General features: G+C 45.0%; 1 protein-coding gene across 1 annotated transcript in view; it reads left to right on the top strand.

The window, feature by feature from the left end:
• sema3gb (sema domain, immunoglobulin domain (Ig), short basic domain, secreted, (semaphorin) 3Gb) overlaps positions 1-12,826 on the top strand; it is a 39,814-nt gene that overhangs the window by 25,010 nt on the left and 1,978 nt on the right. Inside the window, exons 3-12 of the mRNA XM_029723337.1 lie at positions 7,807-7,967; positions 8,278-8,340; positions 8,480-8,599; positions 8,680-8,773; positions 8,886-9,005; positions 9,858-10,003; positions 10,751-10,865; positions 11,350-11,419; positions 11,597-11,741; positions 12,225-12,447. Coding sequence (XP_029579197.1) covers positions 7,807-7,967; positions 8,278-8,340; positions 8,480-8,599; positions 8,680-8,773; positions 8,886-9,005; positions 9,858-10,003; positions 10,751-10,865; positions 11,350-11,419; positions 11,597-11,741; positions 12,225-12,447 — 1,257 coding nt within the window. The remainder of the gene's footprint in view (positions 1-7,806; positions 7,968-8,277; positions 8,341-8,479; positions 8,600-8,679; positions 8,774-8,885; positions 9,006-9,857; positions 10,004-10,750; positions 10,866-11,349; positions 11,420-11,596; positions 11,742-12,224; positions 12,448-12,826) is intronic.

Genomic DNA, 12,826 nt, shown 5'->3' with positions numbered 1-12,826 from the left:
CCAGGCAAGGCAATCATTTGAGAAACCAAGGCTGGCGAGTCTGCCAATAAGAATGTGGTGATTGACAGAGTCGAATGCCTGTTAACCGTACTGTTTGATGACTGACTTGCCCACACGACCTCTAACATAATTACCACACTGATGTTACCCTGGGTCTCGACCCCGCCCTGTGCAACTGGGTCCTGGACTTCCTGACGGACCGCCCCTAAGTGGTGAGGGTAGGTAACAACATCTCCACCCCGCTGATCCTCAACACTGGGGCCCCACAAGGGTGCGTTCTCAGCCCTCTCCTGTACTCCCTGTTCACCCACGACTGCGTGGCCATGCACGCCTCCAACTCAATCATCAAGTTTGCAGACGACACTACAGTGGTAGGCTTGATTACCAACAACGACGAGACGGCCTACAGGGAGGAGGTGAGGGCCCTCGGAGTGTGGTGTCAGGAAAATAACCTCACACTCAATGTCAACAAAACAAAGGACATGATTGTGGACTTCAGGAAACAGCAGAGGCAGCAGCCCCCTATCCACATTGACGGGACAGTAGTGGAGAGGGTGGAAAGTTTTAAGTTCCTTGGCGTACACATCACGGACAAACTGAAATGGTCCACCCACACAGACAGCGTGGTGAAGAAGGCGCAGCAGCGCCTCTTCAACCTCAGGAGGCTGAAGAAATTTGGCTTGTCACCAAAAACACTCACAAACTTTTATAGATGCACAATCGAGAGCATCCTGTCGGGCTGTATCACCGCCTGGTATGGCAACTGCTCCGCCCATAACCGTAAGGCTCTCCAGAGGGTAGTGAGGTCTGCACAACGCATCACCGGGGGCAAACTACCTGCCCTCCAGGACACCTACACCAACCGATGTCACAGGAAGGCCAAAAAGATAATCAAGGACAACAACCACCCGAGCCACTGCCTGTTCACCCCGCTATCATCCAGAAGACGAGGTCAGTACAGGTGCATCAAAGCGGGGACCGAGAGACTGAAAAACAGCTTCTATCTCAAGGCCATCAGACTGTTAAACAGCCATCACTAACATTGAGTGGCTGCTGCCAACATACTGACTCAATTCTAGCCACTTTAATAATGGAAAAATGGATGTAATAAATGTATCACTAGACACTTTCAACAATGCCACTAATGTTTACATACCCTACATTACTCATCTCATATGTATATACTGTACTCTATACCATCTGCTGCATCTTGCCATCTTGATGTTATAAATGTATCACTAGCCACTTTAAACAATGCCACTTTATATAATGTTTACATGCCCTACATTACCCATCTCATATGTATATACTGTACTCTATACCATCTACTGCATCTTGCCTATGCCGTTCAGCCATCACTCATTCATATATTTTTATGTACATATTCTTATTCATTCCTTTACACTTGTGTGTATAAGGTAGTTGTTGTGAAATTGTTAGGTTAGATTACTTGTTAGATATTACTGCATGGTCGGAACTAGAAGCACAAGCATTTCGCTACACTCGCATTAACATCTGCTAACCATATGTATGTGACAAATAAAATTGTATTTTATTTGTACTGTGATATAAAATACAGTGGGGCAAAAAGTATTTAGTCAGCCACCAATTGTGCAAGTTCTCCCACTTAAAAAGATGAGAGAGGCCTATAGGTACATGTCACCATAGGTACATGTCAACTATGACAGACAAAATGAGAAGAAAAAAATCAGGAAAATCACATTGTAGGATTTTTAATGAATTTATTTGCAAATTATGGTGGAAAATAAGTATTTGGTCACCTACAAACAAGCAAGATTTCTGGCTCTCACAGACCTGTAACTTCTTCTTTAAGAGGCTCCTCTGTCCTCCACTCGTTACCGTATTAATGGCACCTGTTTGAACTTGCTATCAATATAAAAGACACCTGTCCACAACTTCAAACAGTCACACTCCAAACTCCACTATGACCAAGACCAAAGAGCTGTCAAAGGACACCAGAAACAAAATTGTAGACCTGCACCAGGCTGGGAAGACTGAATCTGCAATAGGTAAGCAGCTTGGTTTGAAGAAATCAACTGTGGGAGCAATTATTAGGAAATGGAAGACATACAATACCACTGATAATCTCCCTCGATCTGGGGCTCCACGCAAGATCTCACCCCGTGGGGTCAAAATGATCACAAGAACGGTGAGCAAAAATCCCAGAACCACACTGAGGGACCTAGTGAATGACCTGCAGAGAGCTGGGACCAAAGTAACAAAGCCTACCATCAGTAACACACTACGCCGCCAGGGACTCAAATCCTGCAGTGCCAGACGTGTCCCCCTGCTTAAGCCAGTACATGTCCAGGCCCGTCTGAAGTTTGCTAGAGAGCATTTGGATGATCCAGAAGAGGATTGGGAGAATGGCATATGGTCAGATGAAACCAAAATACAACTTTTTGGTAAAAACTCAACTCGTCGTGTTTGGAGGACAAAGAATGCTGAGTTGCATCCAAAGAACACCATACCTACTGTGAAGCATGGGGGTGGAAACATCATGCCTTGGGGCTGTTTTTCTGCAAAGGGACCAGGACGACTGATCCGTGTAAAGGAAAGAATGAATGGGGCCATGTATTGTGAGATTTTGAGTGAAAACCTCCTTCTATCAGCAAGGGCATTGAAGATGAAACGTGGCTTGGTCTTTCAGCATGACAATGATCCCAAACACACCGCCCGGGCAACGAAGGAGTGGCTTCGTAAGAAGCATTTCAAGGTCCTGGAGTGGCCTAGCCAGTCTCCAGATCTCAACCCCATAGAAAATCTTTGGAGGGAGTTGAAAGTCCGTGTTGCCCAGCGACAGCCCCAAAACATCACTGCTCTAGAGGAGATCTGCATGGAGGAATGGGCCAAAATACCAGCAACAGTGTGTGAAAACCTTGTGAAGACTTACAGAAAACGTTTGACCTGTGTCATTGCCAACAAAGGGTATATAACAAAGTATTGAGATAAACTTTTGTTATTTACCAAATACTTATTTTCCACCATAATTTGCAAATAAATTCATAAAAAATCCTACAATGTGATTTTCTGGATTTTTTTTCCTCATTTTGTCTGTCATAGTTGAAGTGTACCTATGATGAAAATTACAGGCCTCTCTCATCTTTTTAAGTGGGAGAACTTGCACAATTGGTGGCTGACTAAAAACTTTTTTGCCCCACTGTAGATCCATTACAACATTGGGAAGTAGGAACACTGGGGACACATACATTCTGTGGTGTTGATTCAGTTCAAGGCCTGAAATATGACTACTATACCCCAAACACCTAGTGATTCTAATCAAGTCTACAGTACACTCTCTTCACCATTCTGATGATGTCATCTGCTATGCTTTACTTCAGTAACACTCCTGGTTTGACTGGGTTTTACACACATTGTTTTGGCAGTGCATGTTTTCATATGTGTGTGAATAAGAGAGAGGGGAAAAGACTCAGTAGGGCCCAAAAATCGGATTCAGCAGTAGGTTGAGCAACTCGTCAAGGTTAACCTCAGATGTATCATATTTGTTACATCCTACAGTAGACCTACAGATGCAGGATCTTAATTTGATCACCCCCATGATAACTTTCCTGCATGCAGGACATTTCAAACTTGTTGTGTATTTGAGGTTTAAAAAGGCATATGAAGTTAGTAATTTCCACTTTGAAATGACAGACTTGATTTTCCTTTATGAAAAATGTATCAACCCCTTGAAAAATGTCCATTAATTATAATCCACATACTGTAACAATTCACATTTCCTGTTGCTGCAGGACTATTTTCCTGCTGTAGCAAACTGGCTCAAATTTAGATCCTACATCTGTGTACCGTTATTATTATTCTCACATAATGTAAAGCTGTTGGTTAAAATATTAAGTTATTTGTTCCATTATTCGTTTTAGTAATTGTTTCATTTTTGCACTACACTCAGCATGACCTCTTGTGTCTCTAAAGCACAGACGGGTTTCTGTTTTGAAGTCACAACAACTACTGATATTTTGCTAGTTACAGTACTAGGTCGCTCTGCTAACAGGGGATGGCATTCAGTACATTTTTATTTAAAGGTATTTATTCTTTATTTATTCAGGGTAGTCTATTGAGGCCAGGGTCTCATTCTCAAGGGCACCCTGATCACAGTAATACAACAATCAAATACAACGTGAAACAAAACAGTAATCAATACAATGTAAAATCGAAGAAAAATACAGCACAAAATGTAAGGAAAACTATTACATTCCACAGTTAATGGGTCTTCAATCAACACTTTAAATTGCCCAAGCGGCACCAGAACATAGAAAATGTAATGACTTTTGTACCTTTTTCCAACAGTGAGGTACATTAAAACTAAAAGAGAATTTACCTAATTCAGTGGAGACCTGAGGTACCTTAAGAGTTAACCAACCCTTTGGACGGGTTTGGTAACTCGTGTTTTTATACTTCAACAACGAAGTTAGTCGGAAGCTTGTGTAGTAGAGTTTTGTAAACAAAAAGGGAACAGTGAAGTAGTCTACGGGACTTTAATGAGGACCAGCCAACCTTTTGATACAGAATGCAGTGATGAGTATTACAACTCTGCTAGTATGAGAGTCAGTGTGGTTGCTCCGCCGTGGCAGAGAGGACCAACAGGCTTCAGCACCACTCAACACAATGGCCTCTGCCTGTGAAGCTGCCCACGACACATACTTCACACTTTATTGTTGGTTTGCCATGGGAAGAAGATCATTTGACCGCTAACAGATGGAGGTTGGGAGGTGGAAAGGTTAAAGGTCTCTACAAGAAGTGTGATCCAGAATGATCCGGTTTGGAAAGATGGGCTACTGTAGTTCATACGGCATCAATGTGGCTGAGACAGATGTTATTGTGGGTGTAGCTAAATGCTAGTGTTCCTAGCTCCAACAGTGCAGTAATATCTAACAATACACAGCAATACACACAAATGCCCTTAGGACCCTGAAACAAAGTGGCCAAGTCCATCAGTGCTATCTTCCAAGAGAGAGACAACGTTGGATTCTCATTTTAATGATGGAGATGAATTATTAGATTGTGAGATTGTCGCTGCTTTACAAATGGAACATTGCTATGGGAAGTGAAATCATTTCTAAGCGACTGTTCCCCTCTATCCTCTTACCACAAACCAGCGAAAACTATGTCTCAGACTATATAGCGCTCAGTGAATTTAATTTAAGTCGTCAACTCTGCATGACCTTTGCATGATTCTACTCTTAGGTGATGCAGTTGTATAGTAGTGTAGGCATACCCAGCATATTGTAACTAAGTACTACTCAAATGCCTGTTTTGAGACTAGCCTTCCCTTCCCCACAGTATAGAAACAGCCTCAGAGGGTCCTTTAGTCCTGACCTTGATGGCCAGCAGGTGTGTCCTTTTTCAAACAGTCAGCCCTCTGTCCCACCCTTGCCCAAAGATAGTGGATTTTCGGGATAAACCCAGTTGGAATGGGATGAGAGGAGCCCTGAGAATAGAAGCCCGCTGCCCTGCCCGTCCTCCCTACGCACACCGACTGGCCGGAATCCCAGGCGCTCCGCGGAGCGGTGACGGACCGAATTCTACGGATTGTTTGCAGATCAGTCACACAGCTGCGAGAGAGACAGACAGACGGCCACACTTCACCACCTAGTTAGAGGGCCAGACAACGGCACCAAACACATTCACATGCCCCTCTCTGCTGCCCTCTCTCTTCTCTGATGTCCACACTCACATAGATTACACACACACACACACACACACACACACACACACACACACACACACACACACACACACACACACACACACACACACACACACACACACACACACAAAGAGTATGCATATACTCTCTCACAAGTGTATGGTCATTCATGAAGATATATCTGCCATAAAGATATGCATCTCTACTACAAAAGATGCATCGTCACATACCTACGTAAATGTAGACCTAACAGGTCTGTGGTTAACTAATATCCATATCTTTTGAAAGGGTTACATTATATTTAAATGTGTTTTAGTGCAACTAAGATGTTTCTTTCTTAACTCAAAGTAAACATTTTTGTTTTCCAAACACAAATGAATCCTCTTTTTGTGGAACTTAGTGTGAGCTAAATGAAGGTTCTGCTTCCATGTAGGTTTACAGTGAACACCTTTTCGATAAAAAGGTCAAAAAAGATTCTCTCCATTGAGCATCGTCCAAAGCCTGTTCCCAGAATCTTGGCCAGCGTATGACCGTGACCTTACACCACAACGGCTCAAGCTATTTTCATGTATTTAAAGTTTCGGATGGAGCCCAGACAGGTTAGCAGTTGGAAGGGCCGTAATACCTGGTGAGATCAAAGTGTGTCTGGTATGAGGCTAACGTGAGTCATTTATAGATACTCCCCCCAAGCCTCCATCGCCAAACTAACACCCACTCTCGTATAGTTGGAGGGTGGCGTTGTCTTCACGCCCTCATAACCAGAATTTATGTCTAAAGTCAAAGAGCTGCTCTCCCTGCACCCCCCTCCTGCAGGTCACATGAATATGAGGATTGGAATTGTCCGTCCAATAGAGAAGTGCCATTATCCTGTGTTATGTTAGACGGTTGACCATAAAACACATTACTTTGGATTGTGGCGTGGTATCTATCCCCATTGTGGCGTGGTATCTATCCCCATTGTGGCGTGGTATCTATCTCCATTGTGGCGTGGTATCTATCCCCATTGTGGCGTGGTATCTATCCCCATTGTGGCGTGGTATCTATCCCCATTGTGGCGTGGTATCTATCCCCATTGTGGCGTGGTATCTATCCCCATTGTGGCGTGGTATCTATCTCCATTGTGGCGTGGTATCTATCTCCATTGTGGCGTGGTATCTATCTCCATTGTGGCGTGGTATCTATCCCCATTGTGGCGTGGTATCTATCCCCATTGTGGCGTGGTATCTATCCCCATTGTGGCGTGGTATCTATCCCCATTGTGGCGTGGTATCTATCTCCATTGTGGCGTGGTATCTATCCCCATTGTGGCGTGGTATCTATCCCCATTGTGGCGTGGTATCTATCCCCATTGTGGCGTGGTATCTATCTCCATTGTGGCGTGGTATCTATCTCCATTGTGGCGTGGTATCTATCCCCATTGTGGCGTGGTATCTATCCCCATTGTGGCGTGGTATTTATCTCCATTGTGGCGTGGTATCTATCTCCATTGTGGCGTGGTATCTATCCCCATTGTGGCGTGGTATCTATCCCCATTGTGGCGTGGTATCTATCCCCATTGTGGCGGGCCAGTAAATCTGAGCTAGAACCCAAACTAATAGAGACAATAAGAGACTTGATAGACACACAAAGAGACATGCACATAGAACAAACGCAGGCGTGCGCACACACACACACACACACACACACACACACACACACACACACACACACACACACACACACACACACACACACACACATACATACACACACACACAGACAGCTGAACCCATCTTTAATTTCTACACCTGCTTCAGTGCCTTCTCTCACCTCACACTTATAAAGTGGGAGGTGTTTGGCTCCCTCTGCTGTTTAATGTGTCACGGTGCATTATCATTGTCTGTCCTTGATGCTTCTCAAGCCAAGTCCAAGGTATTTCCTGTCCGCAAATGTATTCTGATCAAAATGAATGATGTCTGTCTGTCCGCCCATCTGTCTGTCTGTCTCTGTCTGTCTGAATGTTTGTCTGTCTCTGTCTGTCTGTCTGCATGTCTGTCGGTCTATGTCTCTGTATCTCTCTCTCTGTCTGTCTGTCTATGTGTCTGTCTGTTTGCCTCTCTGTGTGTGTGCTGGTCCAGAGCTGATGGAGACGCGGACGGCACGGCCCTTCTCCTTCTCCTTCAACACCAGTGACTACCGCATCCTGCACATGGACCAGGACCAGGGCCGTCTCTACCTGGGCAGCCGGGAGTACCTGGTGGCCCTGGACATGCACAACATCAACAAGGAGCCCCTCATAGTAAGCGCAAACACTATAATGACTCCTATGATAAATATTCCATAGAGATACATATTAATCCTGATTAGATTTTCCTGACCAAGATGGCTGTCAGGATCCATTCTAGTGTTTTATTTAATTCTGTTTCCATTTGTAGGCCTATGAGTGCAAATAATAGTAACACTTTATGTCCACAGGTATAACACTTTATTATCTACTATAAGCATGTATGAGCCTTTGGGATATCGTATTATAAGGCTTAGAATATGTTATGTCTCTATGTAGAGGCACCAGATCTCAAATGTTGCATTTTGTACTCTTCTTCCTTCAGATTCACTGGCCGGCCACTACCCAGAGGAAAGGAGAGTGTAGAATGACTGGAAAGGGTGGGCAGGTGAGGGCCCTTTACCTCTTGACTATTAGCTTTGATGTATGAAAAGTGCTACACAAATAATGTTGTTGCTGTTGTTGTTGTTGTATTTATGTAAAGTATGTACAGTGTATTGTAACTCTGTTCCCTCTGTACTAATCAGGGGGAGTGTGCAAACTTTGTGCGTCTGATCGAACCCTGGAATCGCACACACCTATACACCTGTGGCACAGGGGCCTATAAGCCTATCTGCACCTTCATCAACAGAGGATGGAGAGCAGAGGTACGGACACACACATGCACACAGACACACTCACACACACACAAACATACCTACCTCCATGTATTGTCCTCTCTGTGCAGGAGTACCTGTTTAGGCTGGTCCCTGGCTACGGGGACTCAGGGAAAGGGAAATGCTCCTATGACCCTCGACAGGAGAACGCTGCGGCCCTTATCAGTGAGACCTCTTCTTATCTGTTCATCATTACAGTTCCCACCACAGTCCTCCCTTATGGTACGAATAGCCATTATCATTATCCATTGTGCTGTTTCCTTCCCTGTGTATACAGATGGGAATCTGTATGCAGGGGTCCACGTTGACTTCATGGGCACGGACCCGGCCATCTTTAGAACCCTGGGGGACAGACCGGCTGTCAGGACGGAGCAATATGACTCCCGCTGGCTGAATGGTGAGTTGGCCCCTCTGACTCACAGGTGATACACTGAGCAACCCATGACTACTTTTCCCTGAGAAAAAGTCAGCCACACCAGCTGTCTGCGCCTAGGTACATCGCTATATTTCTCTCTCTCGCTCGCTCTCTCTCTCTCTCACTCTCTCTCTCGCTCTCTCTCGCTCTCTCAGTCTCTCGCTCTCTCTCGCTCTCTCTCTCGCTCTCTCAGTCTCTCGCTCTCTCTCGCTCTCTCTCGCTCTCTCTCTCGCTCTCTCAGTCTCTCGCTCTCTCTCGCTCTCTCTCTCGCTCTCTCAGTCTCTCGCTCTCTCTCGCTCTCTCTCTCTCTCTCTCTCTCTCGCTCTCTCTCTCTCGCTCTCTCAGTCTCTCGCTCTCTCTCGCTCTCTCTCTCGCTCTCTCTCTCGCTCGCTCTCTCTCACTCTCTCAGTCTCTCGCTCTCTCTCGCTCTCTCTCGCTCTCTCTCTCGCTCTCTCAGTCTCTCGCTCTCTCTCGCTCTCTCTCTCGCTCTCTCAGTCTCTCGCTCTCTCTCGCTCTCTCTCGCTCTCGCTCTCTCTCGCTCTCTCTCGCTCTCTCTCTCTCGCTCTCTCTCTCTCGCTCTCTCAGTCTCTCGCTCTCTCTCGCTCTCTCTCTCGCTCTCTCAGTCTCTCGCTCTCTCTCGCTCTCTCTCGCTCTCTCTCTCTCGCTCTCTCTCTCTCGATCTCTCACTCTCTCTCTCTCGCTCGCTTTCTCACTCACTCTCTCTCGCCCTCTCTCTCGCTCGCTCTCTCTCTCTCTCTCTCTCTCTCTCTCTCTCTCACTCTCTTGCTTACCCTCCTTTCTCAAATGGACTAATCTCCCTCACTTCATCTCCAGAGCCAGTGTTTGTTAAGATCCAGCAGATTCCTGACAGCTCCGAGAGGAATGATGATAAACTCTACTTCTTCTTCCGGGAGAAGAGTCTGGACGGTGCCGGGGGGGCCAGCCCCAGTGTCCTGGCCAGGGTGGGCCGAGTATGCCTGGTGAGATACCCCCGTATATCCCCCCTGACCGCACACACACACACACACACACAAACACACACACAAACACACACACACACACACGTTTTGAAACAGAAAATATACTGAGTATACCCCCCCCTTTGCCCTCAGAACAGCCTCAATTCGTCAGGGCATGGACTATATAAGGTGTCAAAAGTGTTCCACAGGGATGCTGGCCCATGTTGACTCCAATGCTTCCCACAGTTGTGTCAAGTCGGCTGGATGACCTTTGGGTGGTGGACTCATTCTTGAAACACACGTGAAAAGCATGAAAAACCCAGCAGTGTTGAAGTTCTTGACACAAACCGGTGCGCCTGGCACCAACTACCATACCCCGTTATTTTGTCTTGCCAATTCACCCTCTGAATGGCACACATACACAATCCATGTCTCAATTGTCTCAAGGCTTAAAAATCCTTCTTTATCCGTTCTCCTCCCCTTCATCTACACTGTAAGGGATCAATAAGGGATCATTACTTTCACCTGGATTCACCTGGACAGTCTGTCATGGAAAGAGCAGGTGTTCTTAATGTTTTGTACACTCAGTGTAAGTCTTCATATTAAAGTTATGGTAATACCTTCGTTTCAAAGGATCTTCTCCCATTTTGTGCCCACTGAACACACAACCATTGGACCCTAGAATGCCAAATGGTGGTGGTGATGATATTGAGGGATCCTGCAAATGTAAATGTGTAAATGATTCCAAACTTTGTTTCACCTCCCCAGAATGATGATGGGGGTCAGAGGTCACTGGTCAACAAGTGGACGACCTTCCTGAAAGCTCGGCTGGTGTGCTCAGTGATAGGGCGCGATGGTGTGGAGACCTATTTCGACGAGCTGAGTGAGACTGATTTTCATTGCTACTGCATTGACAGCAGGATGCAATTCAATTAATTGCAGATAAAGAAAAAACACAATGCTGCTTTACTCTGAATGTTTACAGCCTTTAGCCTGGTTTTGACATTTGTTTATAGAAAAGGCACTGTTACACCTACAGTACCAGTCAAAGTTTGGACACAAGTTTGGACACCATTGTTACTATTTTCTACATTGTAGAATAGTAGTGAAGACATTAAAACTATGAAATAACACATATGGAATCATGTAGTAAACAAAATATATTTTATATTTGAAATCTAAAATATATTTGGATTTCTTTAACACTTTTTTGGTTACTACATGATTCCATATGTGTTTTTTCATAGTTTTGATGTCTTTCTATTATTCTACAATGTAGAAAACTGTTTAAAAAAATGAAAAACCTTGAATGAGTAGGTGTGTCCAAACTTTTGACTGGTACTGTATGTCAACATGCTTCCTTTCAGAGGATGTCTTCATTCAGCCAACACAAGACCTTCGCAATCCTGTCGTGTACGCCGTCTTTTCCACTGCGGGGTAATATATCACTTGAATCATTCCAAAATGTTGCCCACAACCCTACATTCTATGTCCTTTGTTAGTGCTGAACTGAACGCAAAGCCTGCCCACCCAGTAGTCGCGTCTGAAGTTATAGAACCTTTGGTAGTTTATTTTGACGACTCTCTTCCACCACCATTCCACCTCTTTCCTTAGTTCTGTGTTTAAGGGCTCAGCCGTGTGTGTCTACTCTATGTCCGACATCCGCAATGTCTTCAATGGCCCTTTCTCACACAAGCACGGACACAACTACCAGTGGACCCCCTACACTGGAAAGATCCCCTACCCTCGCCCTGGAACAGTACGTACACTCAGTCCCAAATACTTCCAGGAAATACTGTATATCTTTCCATTGGAATGTAGCAACATCATAATGAGATAACAGATTAGAATCTCTAAAATGAATGGTAGATGATGTGACTACTTGACAGTAGCCTAATAATCAAACAAATTATGGATAGTGTTTTTTGAGTACCGTATGTCCTCTATAGCGTCAACGTGGTTAAATCTAGATCAACAAATAATCTATAGAAAGAATGTGCCAAACTGTCAGCGTCTTTGTGTGGTCAAAATCAAATAATTCCCATGATGCAACATACAGCAAGATGTGCTACATGACAGTCGTATTCATTTGTGCACATCGTTGTGTAATGGAAAACGAAAAGATGCAGTTCTGATAGACAAGTCCTGATATTCCTTCCCTGTTTCAGACTGTTTTCTTCCATTTAGTGCCTACTGAACATGATCTAGTTCAACCAGAGCTCTCTGTCTTCTTCATCTACAGTGTCCAGGAGGAACGTTCACCCCAGGCCTCCGCTCCACCAAGGAGTTTTCGGATGAGGCGGTGAACTTTGTGAGGGCGCACCCCCTCATGTACCACTCTGTCTACCCCATACACAAGCGGCCTCTGGTGGTGCGAACAGGGGTGGACTACCGCTTCACCTCCATCGTGGTGGACCTGGTGGATGCTGTGGACGGGAGGTATGAGGTGCTCTTCCTGGGCACTGGTGAGTCACGCTGCAAGCCAGGTTGTTCCTCCTTTTTACTGAGGGGGAAAATCAGGGGCCCTATGTATCAAGCATCTCAGAGTAGGAGTGTTGATTTAGGATCAGTTTGCATCTCATATTATTGCCTTTTAGATCACAATGAATAAGATTATATGGACGGGGGGGGGGATCTGATTCTAGATCAGCATTTATACTCTGAGACGCTTGATACATACGGCCCCAGATTGGGTCAAATCCTAAATTGAGATGTGTGTGTTTGTACAGCTGGAACTGGGTAATTCATGCCTTGATAATAGAAATCATAATTTGATTAATATCAAATCATCTTCACGTACCTCAAGTTAGGAGTTAGCTCTCAGTTAATCATTTCCTTTGAGCT

Source organism: Salmo trutta, chromosome 30 (genome assembly GCF_901001165.1).
Source record: "Salmo trutta chromosome 30, fSalTru1.1, whole genome shotgun sequence".
NCBI classification, from domain to species: domain Eukaryota; kingdom Metazoa; phylum Chordata; class Actinopteri; order Salmoniformes; family Salmonidae; genus Salmo; species Salmo trutta.
Note: the sequence above shows the minus strand (reverse complement) of the source record. Positions and strands in the feature narration are given on the sequence as shown.